Source organism: Netta rufina (assembly GCF_964035555.1).
Source record: "Netta rufina genome assembly, chromosome: 1".
NCBI lineage: Eukaryota > Metazoa > Chordata > Aves > Anseriformes > Anatidae > Netta > Netta rufina.
In genome coordinates this window covers 162,505,253-162,529,360 of record NC_140123.1, presented here as the reverse complement: position 1 = coordinate 162,529,360, position 24,108 = coordinate 162,505,253, and the positions used below count along the sequence as shown (strand labels likewise).

The 24,108-nt window shown below is 49.2% G+C and overlaps 1 protein-coding gene across 1 annotated transcript; it reads left to right on the top strand.

Annotated features, from left to right (window-relative positions):
• Window positions 1-1,587: 1,587 nt before the first annotated feature.
• Window positions 1,588-12,482, top strand: LOC311221911 (uncharacterized protein; the record flags this gene model as incomplete). Its single annotated transcript, XM_084305909.1, has 9 exons — window positions 1,588-1,615; window positions 3,623-3,785; window positions 6,997-7,097; window positions 8,789-8,977; window positions 9,425-9,480; window positions 10,911-10,937; window positions 11,220-11,452; window positions 11,618-11,797; window positions 12,078-12,482. 9 exons carry the CDS (start codon window positions 1,588-1,590, stop codon window positions 12,289-12,291), a joined length of 1,191 nt encoding a protein of 396 aa, XP_084162035.1. The 3' UTR covers window positions 12,292-12,482.
• Between the last annotated feature and the right edge of the window lie 11,626 nt (window positions 12,483-24,108).

The window sequence follows — 24,108 nt, the reverse complement described above, 5'->3', positions numbered from 1 at the left end:
AACATCATCATTGAAGCTATGAGCTGCTGGACAGCTAAAACTTAAGGCATCAAAATCATCAGACATTCATGGCTTTGCCAGATCTCCTCTCTGAACCCCTGATATATAGGGATCTCCACAAAATTTTACCACGGGGGGGGGGGGGGAAGGAGAGGGGGAGGCATTTTCAGCCCCACTGATCTTGGCATGAGACCACATTTTTTTCTGCAAGCTGCAAATGAGAACTCTCCCTGGTGAAACTAGCCTAGACACTTTTGCCCTCAACTCTATCGATTCCCATCAGAGGGAGCAGCACAAAGCCACTGTTTTACAGACTTGCTCATCTCTTGTTATCCAGTGCACTGCATGATTGCAGTTCATTGCATATCTGCAGTTTCACGTGGCACTATATATACTGATAGTGTCCATTACACAGTACCAGTGAGAACACACTGTTGCAGAGCTCTAAGAAAAGGAGCATTGGATTTTTTTTCATTCCTTTTTTAAAAGTACATTCCTGCTTGCGTTTCTTGATGGATGGATGCAGTGCAATTGTTGGAGCAGCCATCTAAATCCGTGTGTTCTGATATCCTCCATTCACCCTTCTCCTGAATCAGCCATGCTTTGTGCCTCATAATCTCTCTCTTTGTGTTTTTTTGTTTGTTTGTTTGCTTGCTTGCTTTTTTTGTTGTTGTTTTTTTTTTGTTTGTTTGTTTGTTTGTTTTTGTCAAGCCATGGCACAATATTCCTCTGGGGTTACCCTGTCTTCCCAGTAAACTTTTAAAAGACCTTGCATCAAAAAAAATCTCCCATCTCGTAATTTCAGTCCAACACCTGTTCAGTGACTCCCCAGTCCTTCTTTTAAAATGGCATTCAGTAATCAGGGTTTCTTCATCTCTTTGGCATGCAAACCCACATAACAACCCAAAGTGGAAGGTGCATTACAATGCTTGTCATCTGGGCTAGCTGCTTGTGTCATCTAGGCTAGCATGTTAGGGGGAAAATAATAATTAAAAAAGCATCAGTAACAACAATTCCTATTCTAAAATTAAAAAAATAATAATAATTTTGCTATCCTGGTAAACTCTGCGGTGTCAAAAATGCACTTTAAGAACACCAAGAGAGTGCAGGTTTCCATGAAAAAATGCAGGAAATAAATCCTAAGTAGCCGAAAGCCTGGACATCAGAGTAGGATTGAACAGTTTAGCAGTATCGGCCTCTGGCCAAAGAAGGGTTAATGCTGTCATCAGTAATCTAGAAGAAGGTTATGAAATAGGACAATGTACACACTGAAGTAGAAATGTACGGAGACCACGTGAAAAGCCTCAGCCCAGAATGTCCTGGAAATAAACAATGGGTGTAGGAAGTCTCTGCGAGCATGCAAATGCCTGTGTAGATCATCTGTAGATGTACTCGTATATATTTGTATATATACAACACGAGTAGTAATAAATTAAATAAATTGTGCGTTTTCTGGAACAAGGAATTATTCAGTTAGCAAAGAGGCATGCTGACCTAGTAACAGCATAAATTCATAGAGCCTAATCAATTGTGGGGGTTGTTATTAGGAATAGATGGGCAGGCATCCACCTGTTCAGCTTACTTAGGATGTGTGATAAAAAGAAACCAAAAACTGGTATGGATTCCCTTCAGGCTTCTCTGTCTGGCGTATCGTGTTATCCATCAAGCTACCTGGCCAGCTGCTCACAACAGTGAAGGCTGTCTGGGCTTATGCCCCTGGGGACAGGAGAAGCTAATCAACCGTTAAAAGCTGCTAATCAAGGAAAAGCCTGGGGACGTGGGAGACCCAGCTGAGACCTTCAGTCTTGACCCTAAGTCTTTGTACCCACAAAGAGAGCCTGGACCACCTGTGTCCAGACTCTCCTGACAGGGTCATTTTCTCTCTTGTGCTACATTTCTCCCTGACACTCCAAATCTTTTCCAGGAAGCATTTTGTAAGGGATCAACTTATAAAGCCATCCTGAGACAAGCCATCCGAGGAGCTCCCTGCACTCTTTAAGAGACAGGTGTCCCCATCAAATTGCAGATAGAGTGGCACCAGCATGGTTCCTTCCAAGCCATACAGGTTGATACAGATGTGGCAAGTGCCTGCCATGTGTGATTGTCCCCAAAATCTGTGGAGTGACAAATCTGAACGTGCTGGCAGCTCCCTCTGCTGCCAGAGGGTACAGACTGCTCTGATGGCTAAGGGACCTGCTACCAACTTTACCCATCTGCAATGCAGACATTTATACATGAGATTCCTCTGAATTCAATAGGCCCTTCTAAAACTTCCACTGGATCTTAAAATAGGAGTCCCAAATAGGCTAGGTAAAGAAAGTGCCATTTCTTTCCCGAACTATGCAACAACCAAGAGAGACTAGCACAGATGAAGGTGTCTGAAGCTCAGTGAGATGAGTCCCTCCCTGTGGGGAAGCACAGATTTGGTGATTCACATCAAGCCCCTTGCTTGGAGGGCAGGTTCATCCACAGTGTTGCCACAAACTTCTCACATTGTCCCAGCTGGGAAATTGTGGGTTTAGAGGGAACTTGACTTGGAGCTATGAAATAAAAGCAATATGGTATAGAAGAGGAAATTTTGGAAACATCTCCCTGGAGAATGGTTCATTCTTCCACAAAGAAGCCCTGGTTGGTTTGCACAAAGGAGGAACCAGCAAGAGAGCTATGCAAATGAATTGCAGTGATTAATTCAGTCACAAAGTACCTCTATGTCCTTCTGTCCATGAAACCTTCTGCAAGAAAATAGGCTCACTCGTGTTCATTGACTTGAAATTACTACTTTTGTGTTTGGCTGTGGAAGTTCAGCTTCTGGGGTAAAATTCTGCACTGCTCACTAATGGGACAGGATGAACACAGTGCTTTAGTCTTGTACTGCAGACAGTATTTCCTATGAGAAATAGGATCTTATCACTTAATTGCAACCAATGCAACACACTGCAGTGTACCTGGGTTATACAACAAAGTTTACCTGCAAGGATGTTACGTTAAAACACAACAGGGGGATAACCATGACCAAAGTAAATCCCCTTAAAGAGTCGGGGATCATTTCATTCTACTTTTGAAACTGGATTTGTATGGCACTGCAAGGAACCACATGCAGAGTCCCAGCCAGAGGATTACCTTTGTGCTCACCTTTCCCCTCCCATTTCTCTTGGTTGCCTTTCCTTGTCCAAAGGACAAGAAGACAAGTGGGGCACTGAGGCACACATCTACATTCCTGTCACCACTTTCCTGTGCAAGCAAAAGCAAGCGTCACAGTGAAATTGCACAGGCTTTAGTCAAGCAGCAACACTGCCTGCGCTTTGTGCAATGCCTAAGCTCACTCAGCTCTTTTCTAGCAAGAGCCCTACAGTCACCCAGCTCCCACAGCAAGTCTGCCTTGACCCCTCTCTTCCTCCTTCCTCCTGCTGCTGTTATTCCAGCTGGACCTGTAGCCCTACTCTCGGAGTGGGTCTTGGACCCCATTGCTGCCAGGGCACTGTGTCAGGCACAGAGGATGAGTGTTTCCCCATGGCAAAGGGGGCTCCTGCTCACCTCCCCTGCCCCACCTGCACTCCATGCCTAGCCATACCCTGGGGCACGCTGTGACCAAATCCACATAATCTTTTCTGGTTATCCTCAGAGTTCATCTACCTGTACTCCTCCATGACCCCCCTCCAGACATCCTTGTCTCTCAAGGCAGAAGAGAAGTGTTTGCCCTTCTCTAGGTTGGTGGTCTTTGGTGTCAAAGCAGCACAACAACAAACCGCAGAGCTGATGGAGGCTCTACCAAAATCAGGAGATTGGTATGAGGGTGTGGGCCAAGACACTGACAGGAGATTAAAGGAGACACCTCCTCAGTTTCACAGTGCTGTGCTGACGGCAGCACACCTCTGCTTGGCTGCCTGTGCCAGGAGAAGGGAGGAATTGCTTTCTCTGGCCAGGAGTGCCAGAGTGAGGGGAGGCAGGGCATGGGGATGGGACAAGGTCTGCCACCCCCTTGGGCTGGCAGCAGCCTGGCCTGGTGAGGATGTGGGATGGGAGATGGGAGAACCCCTGCAGCTGATGGGTGCTGGGTTTGAAGCTGTAGAGCAACAACTGGAGGGGAAAATCTTCCAGGACAGCCATGCGGGTGGGAGGATGCGAGGGGCATTTTTACAGAGCAGGGATTTGAAAGGTTCAAAGGGGCACAGGAGAAAGTAGGGGAAAACACCGCCTTGGCTAAGCAAAGCTTTATCCCTAAGTGGGAATCCCCACAGACCTGCAGAGAACTTGAGTGCAGGTGCGGGGTCCTTTGAGCCAGCTTTGGCAGCTGCATTTTGCCTCACAGGCTGCTGTGGTGGAGCAGCCCTGAAGGAGATCACCTGCCCAGCCCTGCTCTGCTCCACAGGGAAGGTGGGAGCCTTGGCCAAGTCCCCAGGGCTGCAGCTCCACCGTCCTTTCTTCCCACCAGGAAAGGGTTCTCCAAGCCAGGGCATGGATGTGCTCCTCCATGCCCGAGCCCCAGCCAGGCTCTGAGGCCTCCACGGCCTGGTGCCCAGCTCCTGGTTCAGCACAGGCTGCTGGCACCCAAAAGCTGGGTGCGGGGAACAGCGCTGAAATCCCTCCCTGGCAGGCTATTAATTCCACAATAATAAGCCCCTTCATCTCCTTCGGGCTCTGGAGTAGCTCTTTAGAGCATTAGCAAAGGAATAATCCCTGTCATCTATGCAGCAATTTGAGCACAAGCTCAAGCGTGGTTATTTGTGTCCCCAGGGCCACACTGAGCCCATTCGTTCCTCAGCGCATGTGACACGGGGACACTGGCGCTGTGACAGGGGCCATGCTTGTGGCAGAAGCTGGGTCCCCAGCTATTTAGTGCAGGGACACCTCCAGTAGCAGGGAGGGGGACAGAGGACCATGCCCTGGACCCATCCCCATGCCAGCGGTAATGGGGCTGCCCCTTGAGCCCCACTGCTGCGGCCGGAGAAGGCCCAGGCAGACAAAAAGCAAGCGAGCAGCGATATTCACCCAGCCAGGCAGGGTCTCTGCTAGCGGGGGGTGATAGGCCCCCCGGTCCCGCTCTCCTAAGGGAGCCAAGAAAGCTCACAGTTTAGATGGATTAGCCAAGAAAGAGAAGAAAATACCGTTGTTTTCAAGCAAGATCATTATGAGTCATGGGAGGCTGAAAGAAGTTTTCCTGAGACAGCAAATAAATCCCCTGGAAAGAAGCCAGTGAGGTGCCAGCAGAGGCAAAGATGTAAAGAGGTTTCTGACAGGCAGACAGAGTGGGATTAGGGTGTGCACTGGTAAAAAGACCCAAGGCATTGACAAGAGATCCCCAGGCAATGCAAGGAGGGCTGGAGCATGACTGCACTGCCTGGTGTCATGTCAGGGGGCCACAGCACAGGGTGTGAGCGGGGCCCAGGGCATTTCATGGGGTGGGGAGGGAGGCCTCGCTCTGCAGGGTACCCCCATGGCAGCGGGGAGGGCACATCCAGCAAGGTGCACTGGGCAGCCAGCTGGGCTGAGAGAGGCACCCTTGGGGGTGCCCTTGGGGGTGCCCCAGTGGTGTGGGCAGGGGGAAAGCAGACAAAGGGGACATGACAAATGGGGGAAGAGAGAGATGGAGCAGCTGCAGCTCACTGCTGACTGGGGTCCCTGCCAGTGCCCAGAAACGCTGATCCCCTCTTTGCTGCACCCCTGGGATGGGATGGGTGTTTGATTCCATCTGACAGATTTCTTTCCCTTCATACATTGCAGTAAATCACCCAGTTCACACAAAGACTGTAAGATTTTACAAACAGGAGCTGCTAATGACTAATAGGCTAGGCTTTAACCCTTGTAGCTTTGGTAAGTCCCAGATTGCTCCAGAAGAGGCAGGGATGCAGGACAGGGGCACAGAGACCCACAGGGCAGGGGAGAGCTGCAGGAAGGAGATAAGGCAGCCACAGCAGGGGATGTGCCAGCAACCACCACGAAGTCCTGCTGGTTACACACCTGGTATTGCGGCCGCTGGGCAAGGCCTGGGCATGGAGGCATTGCCTGCTCCTAAACCTCACGGTCTGGAGTGCTGGGGCAGTGTGGGGCACCTCAGCCCTGTGCAGGGGGTCAGGCAGGTGGAGGCAGGCAATGGTGACTTACAAACCAGAAGGCAGGAGCTGGTCACTACTGCAGCCTCTCCAGTTATAAAACATCACAAAGTAGGCCAAGAGAGATGCTGTGCAGAGGAAAGCCCAAGGAAAAGGGAAAACAGATTTCTCTGTGGTTCCCACAGCGGCGGGCAGAATTGCTGCTACAAAACCACTTTGACTGTGGCAGCACACATCCAGCTCCACTGGTGTTTACAGAAAATCAACCCTGGGCTGTGGCAGGAGGGAAAAAATGTGCATGGGAGGGGCTGCTGCCCAGGGGTCTCAGCAGCTCTTTGCAAAAAAACAGCAGGGCAGTTTGATACCCAGCACTGGCTGCTGTCAGTGGGCAGATGAAGAGGAGGAGGAGAAGGAGGGCTCCCTACGCATTGCTCCAGCACCTGGGGAAGCCAAGATGGTTGGGGAGATGATGACAGCAAGTCCCTGCAGGAGGGAGCAATAGAAGATGGACCCCAGGCACTTGCTGTCTCTTGCTCCCTTCCAGCTGTCTGTTTTTGGGCAGAGCTCAGAGCAGCTCTGCCCAGCCCACAACGTGGGGCTGGGGGAGTGGGTCATGGGGTGCAGGGAGGCTTCAGGTGCCCAGCCTGGGTGGGAGGGGGACAGAGAGAAGCAGCGTGCAGCTGGAGTTTGGATGGCAGTTCTAGGAGCAGGGATGGGGGGCTTGTGCCTGCAGGGAGGAGAACGGCTGCTAGCTTTGCTGCTCAGGGCTTAACGCCTTAAGAGCCCAGCTGATTCCTGCTCAGAAGCAAAGGGAAAACATAGGCGTGCAGGACAGCGGGCTGCTCAAGTATGCTGTGTTTCCCCAAACCATGACAGGACAAAGGTTTGGAAAATGCATCGCTTTTTGCCTATTGCCTTGGAGCTGCCTGAGTGTTGCCCGGAGCAGTGCTGCTGGGCCCAGGACCACTTTGCCCAGTGCAGGACCCGTCAGGAAGGGGCTGCCCAGAGACTCTGACAACGGGACCTACGTGCACAGCAACATCTCAGGTACTCGAGCAAGCGTTTGCCTTCCTCTCGGGCTTCTGGGTTCCGCACGGTACAGCGCGAGAGGCACCGGGACACCTCTACAATGGCACATGGGTGCTTCTGCAGAGGGCACATAGGGCACGTGTAGGGGCTGCAGGGCTTCATATGGTCCTAGGGGCCACAGCAGTTGTGGGCTCTGGAAGGGATATGCCACATCAGAGGCAGGGTTGCAGGCACATGAAGGAAACAACGCTTAACTGCCTTCCTGACAGAGAAAAGCTCTCTTCCATGTTAATCTCTACACATATCACAACAGGCCAGCTCTCTGGCCAGGGGACAAGCTCACTAAACACATCCCTGTCCCTATGGGCTGAGCTGTGGCCCTCAGGAAAAAATGAGGATGGAGATTTGTTAAAAGCAACAAATACATGTAATCTCCAAATGCTGCAGGTCATTATGGTTTTTAATCAGCTTCCTCGAGCAGAGCAGGTGCAGCTCCTCAGTGAGGGGTGCATGGCATTAGGGCTGCCACAGGGCACGCACCTGCCTGGTGCTGTATTGTTCACCTTCCCAAACCTCTGTCCACTACATGTTGTTTCCAAAGTGCGTGTTGGGAACAGTCCCCAAACCACCTCACCCTCACACTGTCACTAGGGATTGTTGGGAAAGGTCCTAGCCAGTGACAGACAATTTAACCATAGAACAGGTCCTGTCCAGGCATCCTGGCAATGTCCCTATCACTGCTAAATTTATGCATATAGAGGCATCTATTACCTCTTAATAACACTGATGGACCCAGAGAAAGTCTGATCTTACTTAACTTCATGCTTTCTTGTCAGCCCCTCTGACATCATCTCAGCAAAACCAGAGGCAAAACAAGGCTCTCTTTCATTAACTTTACTGCTGCACTTTGAATTTACCTCAAAAATTAAACATAGCAAGTTTTTACCTGCATGCTTTAAGCTTGGCTAAGCTTTCTGACCAATGTCTTCCTTTAATCGAGGATGTTGATGCTGATAGTATCTGTTACACAAGAATCTACCCATCTACATTTCCTTTGCCTTGTGTTGGGATATCTGTGTTTTTTGCAAGCATACATCCAGACTGGCACGCTTTTGGGAGTCAGTCCAAAGGGGTGCAGTCAGAAACAAGGGGTGCATTGCAAAAAGCATGACCTAAACAGAATAACTGGGTAGTTTTGAACAGTTGTGGGTAAAAATAAATAAATAAATAAATAAATAAAATAAAAATTAAAAGCTGGAATGGAAAAGGTATCCTTCCACAGCATAAACTAGTATTTTTTACTGCTTTGAGTTCGACCCAATAGTATTCTCCCAGAGTCTAACTTCCTTGGCTGTTTGGGGTATTAAAAAAGCCAATTCCCTTCCTTTTAAGGAAGGGTGACCCTTTTAAGGGTCCCTTAAAGATGACTCTTTGAAGGGTCACTCTTTGCACCCTGCCCGCATGCTGTAACCTTCTGGTCCCAATTCTGCTGGTCAGGAACACCTCACAGTACAGAGTTTGCAACTGGGAGACTTACTTCCCAAACAGCCATTAGACTTCTATTTCCCTGCTTTAGGGTTATGCAAAAAAATCCTAGAGCCTTGGGGGACCTCCAGGAGTGACACAGGGGATGGGCAGCCATTTCAAAGGCATCACGCAGCGAGGGGCTTTGCCACCACCCGCCTTTAATTTCCACCCTTCTCCCCCAGCGCAGTGCGCAGCTCTGCCCATGCCACGCCACGGACACTACTATGTGGACAGAGGCTCAGGCGTCTCCCTGGGCTCAGTCGTTGTGTACTGGTGCGAGGAGGGCTATCAGCTGGTGGGCAGCGAGAGGCTGTCCTGCCTCCACCTGGAGAGTGCCCCATCCTGGAGCCACCCCGAGCCCCGCTGTGAGGGTAAGGAGCCCGCCGGCAAACCCAGCCCCAGCAGTGCCAGCCCTTCTGCTCTCCTGTAGGGTTTCAGCTAGGTGCATGAGACCTCCATCCTTTTGCTAACCAGTGGTCCTCTCCAATCTCAGCCAGTGGGCCCCATAAAACTGGGCTCCAGTCACCCTGAGAGGGGACAGCAGAGGTCCAGCTCCACCCAGCTGGTGGCCATCAGCACCAGTGAAACACAATGCTTTCAGTGGGGTGCTTGCAGGAGCATTTAATGAGCTGTGTAAGCTGGTGCAATGCTGTGACCTAGCTGTCCCCAAGCCCCCAGCGCCTGCCCCTCCACTCCCCTCATGAGGGAGCTGCAGGCTGCCATGATGCCTCCCCTCGGTCAACAGCTCCTACTAAGTTAATGTCATCCAAAAACTTACTTAGTGCGCGTTCAACTCCTGTGTCCAGACCATTAACCAGGCGTTATCTTGCTCACACTAACTGCTACAGAAGTCACCAAGGCTGGTCAAAACCTGGTACCGGCTTCCATTCGGCCAGGCACAGGGTCTCCAATTCACAGCCAAAACATTTCAGCAGGAAGAAAGCTGAACTTTGTAATAACCCAACACATGATCTTTATAAAAGTACATGCAAAGCAAATGGCCCTATTTTTTTTTTCTGTTATGAGCTCATCAAGAACTAATGGCTTAATGCCGAAAGAACAAAGTCTATATTGCTTTAAAAGCTCTCCCTCATGCACTGGGAATCGTGTGCCTACATAAAATGATTTCAGGAAAATTGTCCTCAAGAAAGTTATTTATTTTTGCAGCAACAAGCAAAAACACAGAAGTTGTAAATACTATATAGCTATGCATAAACGATATTGCTCATGCTGGCCAACGAGAATTAAAGACCTTAGGGGCCCTTTCAAAAACCATCTACAAGCAAACCTGTGGTGCAACAGCTGGCTAAAAAAGTTTTAAATGGAAAAGGTCTAAGAGCTGTTGCTGCTTCTCCTTCACTTGCTCAAGACAAGCAAATCCATTTTGAAAAGGTGACATCTCATAAAAGTCAAATTAGAAATGTGCTTCAACCGCAAAACATCTCAGCAGGTCCTGCACTGGAAGAGGCTTCAGCTCAGCCCCTAAAACAACACAAGTAGCGTGCTCTTTAAACACAAACACAAATAAAGCAATTCCCCATCAATTCAGAGCTGTAAAATTTGTTGATAGTCAGTGAGTGTCTTCTGTTCATAAAGGCAATCATAGCAAAATAAAAGTAATGAACTTTGTTGCCATAGTTTACACGCAGTCCTGCAGTAAAACACTCATTATCAAACCTTATCTTCCCAGCTCTAAACAGGCGTTGCAGCTTGTACACTGCCTCATGCAGAAACATCTCCAGTGAGCCAAAAAAAAGCCAACCCGCAGTTTTAAATCACGTTTCAGGTTAACACAAATAAAGAGGTTTTAAAACAGTTTCAAGGAAAAAAAAAAGTCATACACGCCGCATTTCTCTTTGAAACAAAAAAACAAATCTCTGTGCTTTCTGAAGCCATAGTTTGGTTGTTTCGTAAGTGTGGTAAGGTTGAAGGCTTTTTTGAATCTGTGTATTTTATTACTTTGAAAATGTACTATTTTTGCTGATGCAAGCAAATGCTTTCCTGTTATTTTGACCTTGGGGAGGGAGCCACATCCCTAACTTCAGATGTTTACAACGCAGACGTCATTTAGCTTCCCATTAGGGTTTGATCACAACGCAATTCACCCGATCCTTCCAGCCATCCGCCTCAGTGCGGGCAGCGATCCCACCGTGTCCACCTGTCCCAGGGAACTCGGCAGTCAGCGCACTGCACCCACTAGAGTTGCCAAGGGATTCTTTATAGAAAAGCCACCTCAAGAGCCCATTTTCCTTTCAGATAGCTGTGTTTCCTTAACCTTTTTTTCATTTTTTTTTTCCCCAAAAGAATGGCCAAGCAAAATACGCGTTCGAGGTAAAAACCGACAGTTACCATATGTTTAATTGGAGTTTAGTTCATGCTACCTTCGTGCTTTATGCAGGACATACCAGAAGCGCTGTTTGCTGTCACAGACGATTACTTTATTTAATTCGAACCAGAAAATACTAGTTTAGAAACCTTTATTTTTTTCATAAACCTTTTGTTTATTGACCGGCGCCATTTTGTGACGCTCCCACAACCCCTATACAGCAATTAATTGCCCGGGGGGGGGGGAGGGGGGGTGGTCTCGGCGGTTCCCTCACCCTTTGGGGCAAGGCGGCCGCGGCTCGACGGCCGGGGCGCCGCACGGGGAGAACCCCCCCAGGGGCCGCACGCCCCCGGCCGCCTGGTCAACCCGTCCCGCTCTGCCTGCCCGCAGCCGTCCCGCAGGCGGCCTCCCGCCTGGCCGTCGCCGCCTCGCTGGTGAGCGGAGCCGTCATCGCGGCGCTGGCCGCCGCCTTCGCCGTCTGCTGCTGGCGGGAGCGGGCGCGGAGGAGCCGCGGCCCGGGGTGAGTGCGGGGCCGGGCCGGGAGGGAGGGACGGAGCCGCACGGTGCGGCCGGGCTGACACAGCCTCGGTGGAGGGGGCGGAGGACAGCAGGGGGGCAAGGCGGGCTTGCGGGATGGGGGACCGGGGTGCGGGAAGGCGGCTGTGCTGCGGCTGTCCCCCTGCAGGCAGCAGCCCCGCAGGAAGGGCGGACGATGGGAGCGCGGCCCCTCGGCGGCGGAGAGCGGGAGGAGAGCCCTGGGGAGGCTGAGGCAGCAGCAGCACCGCCGCCACTACCGCCTGCCAGCCCTCTGCAGCGCCCTGCGCCCGGGGGCACACGCGGGCTGCAGTAACCTGGCCTGCCAAAGGTAGGGAGCAGCCCCACGGGCACTGCCCGCAGCCCCTCGCACCGTGCCGGAGGGGCTGGGGGCAGGAGCAGGCGGAGGTGAAAGCCTGCAGCGCCTGGGCATTCAGTCCCCTACCCCTCCGACACTCTTACCCCTGGCCTGGACCCCTTTGCATCCTGAAATGCCCTCCTTCCCTAAGTCCGTCTCAGCTAACCCAAGGCGGCGCAGCCTTGGTGGGCTGCAGGCTCCCTTGGGTGCTGCGACCCCACTCACAGCCCTCTCTCCCTCTTGCCTTTGCCAGGAGCTCAGAAAACCTGCCGAAGCTGCCCCTGCAGAGCGCACACCCCGCAGCGCACCTCCTGCCCCCCTGGGCAGCACAGCCCCCCGCAGCACCCCACCGCCTGCTGCTGCCCGTGGGACCTGACTGCATCGACCTCACCCGGGGCCTGCCCCCCGCCTGCTACAGAAGCTACGAAGACCACCAGCTCTTGCACAAGTTTGGGAGGCCCGTTTGAAAATTTAAACTGTCAGTCAAATGCCCCCTGTCCCCCCCCCTTTTTTTTTTTTAACTTAAAAGATCAATTCCTTGAAGCTCCACAGAGCTCAGGAAAGAAATTGACAAGAGCCAATTACTGCACCTGGGTTTTCAAATGGAGAAAATTGGACACTCCATGTTGAAAGGCTTTTTTGATACAATCCTTTTATTGTTTCCCCTGTGTCCTGAAGTGCACATTTCAAAGAAATGCCTGGGTTACCGGCTTCTTGATTGATCATTTGGGTGAGATGCTGTGGTGGTTTTACTCAGGTGGGCAGCCGAGCTCCACCACAACCGCTCTCTCACTCCCCCTCTCCTCAAAGAGGAAGGGGGAGAAAATACAACACAGAGAACTCGAGGTTTGAGATAAGAAAGGTTTAATTAAAGGGAAAGGGAATGGGAGAAAAAAAACAGAGACAAAAGAAGCAATCAGTCCGCGCGGAAGCACAGAGAGAGGAAAAATTATTCTCTACTTCCCATCAGCGAGCGGTGTTCGGCCACGTCCTGGGAAGCAGGGCCCCAAACGCGTAGTGGTTGTTCAGGAGGAACAGCCCCCTCCCCCACGAGAGCCCCCCCTTTTATTGCTGAGTGTGACATCAGGTGTTATGGAATATCCCTTTGGTTGGTTTAGGTCAGCTGCCCCAGCAATGTCCCCTCCCCATCACTTGCCCACCCCCAGTCTGCTGGCTTTTGGGGGCTTGGAAGGAGTCCTGATGCTGTGCCAGCACTATGCAGCAATAGACACAACACTGGAGTGATATCAGTGCTGTTCCAGCTACGAGTGCAGAGTACAGCACTGTGTGGGCTGCTGCAGGGAAAAGGTGACTCCAGCTCAGACAGACCCAACACAACTTCCACCCCTTATTCCATAACATTTGTGTCACAATCAGGTACAGTTTAGTATATAGATGTTCTCATCACCATTGTTTTCTGTCCATTGAAGCATTTTTATGTCTGTACTTCTCTTTATTCTATAGGTCTTTTCCCAAAATGCTCATAAAAACTGTTGATGGTTTCGCCTTCATCTGTCAAAGTGGTCACTCAGGGCAGGCGAAGTTGGTTTTCTTGACACCAGCACCAGCTTAGCTTACATCAGTGTTGCACTTGCCCGGTTCCTTGCAAAGTTGACCTGTCATTGGTTCTGCAGTGTCCTCCTACAACACATAACTTGGATGACAGATTAATTTTCTCCCAGTGTTAAATCTCCTTGAGGCACACACTTGATATCCCCATCTTTCTGCATTACCCACCAGGTATACCCTGGTCCTTGGGCAAAGACAATCCCACGAGTGGGTTTGCCTTTTCCCGAGGCAGGGGCAACCCACACCGCCTTCCCCATCCACTTCCCCACACGCACTACAGGGACTTTAGCTTCTCCCACAGTGTGTAGGGGTTTTGTTTCAGCAGGACCAGGACGGTTTTCAGACCCCCTGTTGTTAACTAGCCAAGTGGCCTCTGGTAGATTTATATCCCAATGTTTCCATGTCCCAGCACCCAATGCTCGCAGCATAGTTTTTAACAGTCCATTGTACCTCTCAACCTTCCCAGAGGCTTGTGGGTGATAAGGGATGTGATACACCCATTCAATGCCATGTCTCTTGGCCCAGGAAGTGATCAAATTGTTTCGGAAGTGACTCCCATTGTCGGACTCTATTCTCTCCGGTGTACCATGTCGCCACAGCACTTGCCTTTCCAGGCCCAAGATAGTGTTTCGGGCCGTGGCATGGTTTACAGGGTATGTTTCCAGCCACCCAGTAGTTGCTTCTACCATGGTGAGTATGTACCGTTTGCCTTGGCGGGTTTGTGGAAGTGGTCCGATGTAGTCAATCTGCCAGGCCTCACCATATCGAAATCCAAGCCATCTCCCCCTGTTCCAGGGAGACTTTACCCTCATGGCTCGTTTAATTGCAGCACAGGTCTCACACTGATGGATAACCTGTGTGATGGCCTCAATGGTCAGGTCCACCCCTCGATCACGAGCCCATCTATATGTGGCGTCCCTCCCCAGATGTCCTGATGTTTCATGAGCCCATCGAGCTACAAACAGTTCACCCTTATGTCCCCAGTCCAGGTCCACCTGAGCTATTTCAATTTTTGAAGCTCGATCTACTTCTTCGTTGTTCTGATGTTCTTCGGTAGCACGATTCTTAGGCATATGGGCATCTACATGACGTACCTTTACAGCCAGGTTTTCTACCCGGGCAGCAATATCTTGCCACAGGGTAGCAGCCCAGATAGGTTTACCTCTGCGCTGCCAGTTGTTCTGTTTCCATTGTCGCAGCCACCCCCATAGCGCATTTGCCACCATCCATGAGTCAGTGTAGAGATACAGTACCGGCCACTTTTCTCTTTCAGCAATTTCTAGGGCCAGTTGTATAGCTTTCACTTCTGCATACTGACTTGACTCACCTTCCCCTTCCATGGCCTCCACAACTTGTCGTGTGGGACTCCACACAGCAGCTTTCCACTTCCGATGGCTCCCTACCACACGGCAGGATCCATCAGTGAACAACACATATTGCTTTCTGTCTTCTGGCAACTCATTGTATGGTGGTGCCTCTTCAGCACGCGTTACTTCTTCTGTCGGTGCTCCGAAATCCCTGCCCTCTGGCCAGTCCATAATCTCTTCCAGGATTCCCGGGCGATTGGGTTTCCCCATTCGAGCCCGCTGTGTAATTAACGCTACCCATTTACTCCACGTAGCATCGGTTGCATGATGTGTAGTGGGGATTTTCTCTTTGAACATCCAATGTAACACAGGTAGCCGTGGGGCCAAGAGAAGTTGTGCTTCTGTACCAACAACTTCTGAAGCTGCTCTAATCCCCTCATATGCTGTTAATATTTCCTTTTCAGTTGGGGTGTAATTGGCTTCTGATCCTCGATAGGCCCGGCTCCAGAACCCCAAAGGTCGGCCTCGAGTTTCTCCTGGGGTCTTCTGCCAGAGGCTCCAGGTGAGCCCATGCTCCCCAGCTGCAGTGTACAGTATGTTTTGCACAGCTGGTCCAGTACGGACAGGCCCAAGGGCTACTGCACGAGCTATTTCTTGTTTGAGTTGTTCAAAGGCCTGTTGTTGCTCGGGGCCCCACTCGAAAGAGTTCCTCTTTCGAGTCACTCGATATAGAGGACTCACAAGCTGACTATAGCCTGGCACATGCATTCTCCAAAATCCCACAAGACCTAGGAAAGCTTGTGTTTCTTTTTTGCTAGTTGGCGGAGACATAACTGTTATTTTGTTGATCACATCCGTCGGAATGTGGCGACGTCCATCCTGCCATTTTACCCCCAAGAACTGGATTTCCTGTGCAGGTCCCTTGACTTTATTCTGTTTAATGGCAAATCCAGCTTTCAGAAGAATTTGAATTATTTTCTTCCCTTTCTCAAAAACTTCTTCTGCTGTGTTACCCCATACGATGATATCATCGATATACTGCAGGTGTTCAGGAGCGTTCCCCTGTTCCAGTGTCGTCTGAATCAGTCCATGGCAGATGGTAGGGCTATGTTTCCACCCCTGGGGCAGTCGATTCCAAGTATACTGAATGCCCCTCCAAGTGAAAGCGAATTGTGGCCTGCATGCTGCTGCTAGAGGGATAGAGAAAAATGCATTAGCAATATCAATTGTAGCATACCACTTAGCTGCCTTTGACTCTAGTTCGTACTGGAGTTCTAGCATGTCTGGCACTGCTGCACTTAGTGGTGGTGTGACTTCATTCAGGCCCCGATAGTCCACTGTTAGCCTCCACTCGCCATTGGACTTCCGCACTGGCCATATAGGACTGTTAAAAGGTGAATGAGTCTTGCTGATCACTCCTTGGCTCTCCAGATGGTGAACTAACTCATGGATAGGAATCAGGGAGTCTCGGTTGGTGCGATATTGCCGCCGGTGCACAGTTGTAGTCGCAATTGGCACTTGCTGTTCTTCAATCCTCAGCAATCCTACAGCAGAAGGGTCTTGTGAGAGACCAGGCAGGGTAGACAACTGCTTAATCTTCTCTGTGCTCAAGGCAGCTATGCCAAAAGCCCACCGGTACCCTTTTGGATCCTTGAAGTACCCTTTCCTGAGGTAGTCTATGCCAAGGATGCACGGAGCCTCTGGGCCAGTCACGATGGGGTGCTTTTGCCACTCATTCCCAGTTAGACTCACTTCAGCTTCCAATATGGTTAGCTCTTGGGATCCCCCCGTCACTCCGGAGATAGAGATGGGTTCTGCCCCTTGGTGGCCTGACGGCATTAGGGTACACTGTGCACCTGTGTCCACTAAAGCTTTATATTTTTGCGGTTCCGGTGTGCCAGGCCATCGAATCCACACAGTCCAGTAAATCCGGTTGTCCCTCTCCTCTACCTGGCCAGAGGCAGGGCCCCACTAGTCCTGGTCGGAGTATCTATCAATTATTTCTTCCAAACGTGAAGCAGAAATCTCTTCATCAGGGTCAGGAGTAATACTATTCCTTCTACTGCCTCTGGGGGACTGTTCAACAGAAACTGGGGCAGCAATCCTCCTAGGGGCCCTCTTTGTTGCTGTTGTATCTTTCCGTAGCTCACGTACCCGAGCAGCTAGGGCCGAGGTCGGTTCGCCATCCCACTTCCTCATATCTTCCCCGTGGTCACGTAAATAAAACCACAAGGTACCTCGCGGTGTGCGTCCCGGATTCTCCCTTGTTTGAGCTGGGGACTGCTGGCGCTTGATGGCCGAAAGATTTTTCCGTTTAGGTGAGGACGAAGCTATGTGTTCATCTAACCGTTGGGACAGTTTCTCCACAGCTGAAATGCAGCCCCGTACTGGGGGAGAGAGATTTTCTTCATATTTATGAAGCTGGTTGGACACGGTATCCACAGTTGGCCCCATCCCCTCGTCCCAACCCATGACTGCCAGTGTGCTGGCATGTGTTGGGGGTGCAGCTCGTACAAACTTCCGCCACATGGACGCTGTGCATTGCACTTCATCGGGGTCTTTAGGTGTCTGGGCGTTGTTTAAATCACTATAAAGCATCTCCAGCACAGCTAATTCCCGCAGCTGCTGGAGGCCCTTATCTATAGTGGCCCATTTGTTTACTTGGTAGACAATATCCTCTTTGTGGGGATACCTTTCTTTCACTGCTGTTAGGATTCGCCTCCAGAGGCTGATAACTTGTGCCTCTCTTCCAATTACTCTATCAATGAGTCTTTCTCTAGAAAGGGATCCCAGCTGCTTGGCTTCATTGCCTTCTAGCTGTTGGGTATTGGCCCCACTATCCCAGCATCGAAGCAGCCAAGTGAGGATGTGCTCACCTGGATGGCGACTGAAGTCTTTCCGTATTTCTCGCAGCTCACTCAGAGATAGAGACCGAGTAGTTTCTGATTCATCTATGATTTCAGTCTCTTCTTTGCGATGTTGCCGTGATAACGCTGCTTTAGAGCCACTTGCCTTTTCCTCTTCTCCCTCATCCGTAGAAGGAGCTTCTTCCCTTACTAAACGACCTGATCTCCGTTTCCACTGTTTCGTCTTTACTACAGGGGCGACTGATACCATAGATGGTCGGTCCTCTAGGGTGGTCACAGTGTGTGCTGTCTCATTATCAAATTCAGGAACCTCCCTATCCCCTTGAGGGTGCTGGGCAATGTTAATTGACATCTGATAGGCGTAAGCCAGACCCCAGCAGAGTGCAGCCAGCTGGTGGAGTTCTCTAGTATTGCCAGGGTCAGGGCATACGTCTTTCAAACATTCCACCAGTTTTCTTGGATTTTGTACTTGTTCAGGGGTGAAATTTAGAACCATTGGGGGAGAAAACCGTGATAGGTACCTGCCCAAATCCCCCCACACACCTTGCCACCCACAACTTTGTCTGGGGACAGGTCCTTGAATAATATTCTTAATAAATTGCTTTACTTTGGGGAAGATGACAAACACTAGACCTAGTGACAGGAGGATAATATCTGACCAGGGGTATCCAAGATACTGAAAGGCTGCTGTAATTAGCCCACAGGGAGAAAAGTAGAAGGCACTGTAATTCCTAATATTTTCAATAAGATAATCTCCAGGAGACCAGGAGGATAACAATGCCGGGTTTGAATACCAAACAAAACTGAAGGCCAGTATGTTACAGCACAACATGATAAAAAAAACAAGCACAGACTTCAACACTTTCTCCGATCGGATGTAAAGGAAAAAAGAAAACAGAGAGTGGGCTATATACAACATATCCACACAGAAAAGTATTACCAGAAAACCGAGCATTATGACTACCAATATGTTAGTTGTAAATACTTCAATCAATGCTATTGTTATCTCAACCCTCGAGCCCCACGTTGGGCGCCAAAAAGGACTGTGGTGGTTTTACTCAGGTGGGCAGCCGAGCTCCACCACAACCGCTCTCTCACTCCCCCTCTCCTCAAAGAGGAAGGGGGAGAAAATACAACACAGAGAACTCGAGGTTTGAGATAAGAAAGGTTTAATTAAAGGGAAAGGGAATGGGAGAAAAAAAACAGAGACAAAAGAAGCAATCAGTCCGCGCGGAAGCACAGAGAGAGGAAAAATTATTCTCTACTTCCCATCAGCGAGCGGTGTTCGGCCACGTCCTGGGAAGCAGGGCCCCAAACGCGTAGTGGTTGTTCAGGAGGAACAGCCCCCTCCCCCACGAGAGCCCCCCCTTTTATTGCTGAGTGTGACATCAGGTGTTATGGAATATCCCTTTGGTTGGTTTAGGTCAGCTGCCCCAGCAATGTCCCCTCCCCATCACTTGCCCACCCCCAGTCTGCTGGCTTTTGGGGGCTTGGAAGGAGTCCTGATGCTGTGCCAGCACTATGCAGCAATAGACACAACACTGGAGTGATATCAGTGCTGTTCCAGCTACGAGTGCAGAGTACAGCACTGTGTGGGCTGCTGCAGGGAAAAGGTGACTCCAGCTCAGACAGACCCAACACAGATGCATGAAGCCGAGTTAGAACAGCCCCAGTTTAAGTCAGAGGCTGAGCACGTGCAGAGTTTCAGGTTTTAAACACAAGAGCCTGATTTGCTGTTTGGGGCTCCTTTAAAGGCTGAAAGTGAACAGCGAGTGCCAGTTACCAGAACAAGGAATCTATGTCACTAGATAAGTGGAAGCATTTGCAATTCATTGCACTTGAATGGAGGCTGAGATTTAAAGTTTTTCCTGTTGTTCAGAACTCGCAACATCCTCCCATCGCTGTAGTCAATCTTGGACTTGCAAGATGCAATGACAAGTGGGTAAAGATAACCAGTCAAGAGGAAAACATGAATTTGTCCTTAGTACAAAAGACCTAGCACATTTAAAACAACCTGGGATTTTTCATCGCTTTTCTCCTGCATTAGAAATTCACATCACATGTATCAGGACCAACAGCAGTGCCTGAAGAGCTAGCATAAGTACTGTAGTTTGCATTCAGAAGGCAACAACACCCATAATTCTGTCCAGGATTTCCTGCATGGAAACCTAGAGGCACATCCCAGGCAACCACCCACAGAGCCTGGCCAGCAGACATGGCATAGATAACGTGCCTGACACATGCTGGGCGCATCGGGCTTGAGGAACACGGCCTCACAAGTACGCAGGGATGCTCTTCGTATCTCGGGAGTGACTACTGAATTAGAGAGGTGCTGGCAGCCCCAGAGCTGCCAGATGCACAGGGCAGGGAATAAGAACAAGCACCCAGAACATGAACCACGAGCATCACTACCATCCAGCACTCAAAGATACAAACTCAGAATGTCCTGCTACAAAGGCTGGGAGTTTTAGGCTGCCAACTCAGTTTCCATCAACTTTTGTTTTACATTTAATTAAGGCTTCTTTCCTTGAAAAGAGGCAAGGTAGCGCGTTTTTGTGATAAATGCAAGACCTACTTGGTAGACCCCCCTGGAAAGACTGCTGCTTCTCCCTGGAAAGAGGGCTAGGGGCACTTTTTCTATTTGTAGTAATAATAAAGGAATATCTCCCAATTCTACTTTTTATGTCTTCTTTTCACACCACCATGCAGCAGAAAGACTGTTCTGGGGGCTGGCTGTCAATGGGGGGAGGCAGCAGGTGCTAAAGCATGTACAGTCCCTTTCAGAAGAGGATGACACCTGAAGTGGCCGCTTACTGGTAACTACACTGCAAGGAAGAAAATCTTTTCACTCCCATAAAACTGAAGCTGCAGAAAGGACAGGAAAAACGAGACTTGCCCTGTGTTTCCCTTTGTCTCCTGTCCTAACCTTACCCTTTTCTCCTTGCCCTCTTTCCAACTAAGCCTAACACATGGCGCAAGCCTAACACAAGCAGACTGCAGAGACACCCTGAGGCAGTTCCCAATAAGCATGAGGCCTGTGCAGCGCTCCCAGCATGGTCCCAAAGTGCTCCCCAACGGAGGAATTTCTGCACAGAGCTCTTGCAGAAAACACACTTGCTTGTCAGGAAACAGCAGCGACTTTGGACAGATTCAGCGCAGGATCTGCTCTGGGAACAGTGTTTCCCAGTTTCTTGCTCTTGTATGAAGGTAGATGAAACCAGAAAAGAAAAAAAAAAAAAGAAACAGAAGAAGGTAATGAGTTTATATATATATATATATATGAATATATATATATATATTCATATATATATATATATAATGAATATATATATATATATATAATCTTTCTCTTCTTTTCCTCTCCCCTATCATGGTTTAAGGAAAAAATTTAAATTCATTACAGTTTCTCTTCTATCCAAGATCTTTGTGAAAAAAAAAATAATAATAATACAGTTGGGGCACATTCAGAGTTCACTTTTCCTTGGATCCAAGCAAGGCTTTAAAAAAAAAAAAAAGTTTTTTTTTTAATTTTTCTTTGCTACATAGAGATTGACACCTGCTTTCACTGCAAACTGCAATGACGCACATCTCAGATATAAAATCTTTTGCCAAATATGTCCAGAAAGATGCCGATTCTGAAGTGTCACAACAAAAAGTTAACATTTTCAATAAACTGACACAGTAGTTTTTCATACCGAGAAAAATGTCAACTTGAAACAAGCATTTGATATGACTGATATTTTTAAAAAATTATTTACCTGACAAAATTGAAAAGTTTCTTTAGGGGTAACATTCACCTGAGTTTGTTTTTTTTTGAAAGTTAAGATTTTTACCACAAAAAAAAGTTGATCCTGAGACTTGGCTCCACCAGCAGATCCTCTAGTGGGAGGAACAGAGAGACCTTCCTTGAAATTCGTCTCAGACTGGCAAGGAACCAAAACCAATGGAAGAAAGCTGGGTTGAGGGCAGGAAGCCCAACTTTACCACAAGTTCCCCTATCAATCCCTTCATCTGTGCCTCGGTTCCTTCTCACCTTGCACCACACCAGCACAGCAAAGGGCTGAGCTCACGTAGTGAAGAGCCGTGCTTGGCTTCACCCCAGGAAGGCAACAGGAATCACCACTTACTTTTATTTGCCCAGAGGAAGGAGGAGGAAGGTAGCTATATGGAAGCTTCAAGTAATTTGTGAACTGAAAGGAAAAATCCCTCCCAGGCCTGTAGTCACACACATTCTCACCACAGTTTGGCGGTTCTCCTCGGAGCCACCATCTACCTAACCCTTCCTCACCGGGGCAGCACATGCAGGCCTGCCCTTCCCACCACTTTCCCCTGCCATGCACAAGACAAACTCCGGCATTCTCCACACTAGGGCACAGGATTTCCAGCTCAGATCCCTGTAGGCCTACCTACAGGGAAGCTGTAGCCCCAAGAGATTTAGCTGTAATATTTTATGCAGTATCCAAAGCAATACCCAATCATTTTAATTATATTTATGCAGTGTCCAATACACAGGTGGAGGAAACCAACTGAGGAAGGATGGAGATGGCTGCAAGGTTGTCTCATTGCCAATTTCTGTCCCAAGCAGACAAGGCAATCAGTCACTCCCGGCTTAGTGCCCAAACAGAGAACGCATCCTCATTTCTTTTTTAAACAGGATATTAAGCTTGAGATCCCATACTGTGAAACCTCAGCCTGCATGCTTATTTAGAAATAGCTAACAAGTTTGGGTCACAGCTTTAAATTCCTCAGATAAGCTCACTGCATCAGCCTTCTGTGGACTGTCAGCATTGACAGAAGACGTTTCGGACCCCCTCTGAAGATCTGGGCAAGGTTAATGCTGGGACCTGTAACAATGAAATGTTAAAGCTATGAAATCCCAAGAAGCATTCATTGTGGTCCTGAAAAGAATAGCAAACCTCTGCCAGACATTGCTGAGAGGGCAAGAGATTCGTAAAATTTAAAAGTTTGAGGACTAGAGGGAAGAAATAGTAATCAGGCAAGATTTAGTAATCAGGCAAGATTTCCCAGGAGAGAGTGCATGCAATGACCGTACCCCACTTGAAAGACCGCATCTCATTTGTGTTCCAGGAGATGGACTCGTGGAGCACCAGAGGTCAGGCACATCACCTCCCACGGGTGGCTTAGATTAACAAGTTTTCTATATTGCTTTCCTCCAGTGATGACACCTTTGTTCAGACGATTTTACCACACCTAGCATTACTGCATCAGCCCCACCCTGAACCAGTGCATTTTCATCAGCAAAGCCAGTGACAAATCTGTTGCTGCCAGGATCACCAAGCTGACCTTAAACCTCCACTGTACATAAGTATGGACTTCTGCATCCCCACAAGTGGCTCTGTGTCCCTGTACTTGTAGGGCAGGAGCTTCGTTTGGACATTTCCATCTCAAGAGCCCTCACTTTACCACATAAACCTAACAGCAGTAGGCCTAGGACAAAGGCAAACCTCAGAAAGAAGGGAAGATGAAGATCTTGCTCGTATACAGTGCTCTCACATGTAGATCGACATGTACTGAGGTTACACCATTTCTGACACTGTATCCCAAAGCTATGACAACACATCAACTTTTCCCTCTTAGGAGCTTGGTTTACAGCAAAAGCCTTAAATAGAAGAGGACCTGAGAGCTGTTTCCCATCAGTGGAATGTTCCAAGGGAAAAAGAGGTGTTGGGATTTGGGAGGAGAGGAAGGAACACCAGTCCTTACAGTTACTACAGGCACATTCAACATGAAAACCTGATAACGTATCAGTGAAGTGGAAAGCATTTCTGTAGCTAGACACATATTCACACGGTGCTAGAAGATGTAAAGCAGCAGCTGTTGTTAACAGACACACATTCATGGCAAACAGCACTGCACACCATCTCTGCATTGTGAGCACTGAAAATTCACGCCTGCTAGAGCTCATTCTCCTTAGGAAGTTAGCAGAGCCTATGACCCCTTCAGGCAGGGCTAGTGACAGCTCCAGTGCAACCCCTGAAGCACTGTGCCACCTCTCAGTGCTCGAGAGGCCTCAATTCTGAGTAGTGAGAGTTTTTATTCCAGCACTACAGCTTTCCCCAAAGGGATTAGTCCCAGACAGTACAGTACCCACCACTCAATGAATTTACGTATGCTAGAGACCAACAGCAAACCCAAGCCCCTTTACAACTTACGCCACGCATTCTGAGTAGTGACAGACGAGAATCACCAGGTAACTGGTCTGTGATCTTTTTAAGGGTATTTTTCTAAGCTCTCTTGCAAGGGTGAGGGAGGAAATTGGTGCATACCTTCCCCTTATTACTCCAGGGAATAATGTGCTGAAGCCAAAGAAGTGTCCACAGCAGCATGATCAGCTTTACAGAACTGTAGATCACTGCATTGGGCCTAAAATCAATCCTGTATCCTGAATGACTACGATTACACAAGCATTTCAGATAAAAGCTTTTTCAGAACAGAGTCTATGATTGGGGAAGAGAAAAATAAAATTATGGGTTAAAGAACTTGAGTACAAACCACTCAACTTCATGATTTAAAACTATCA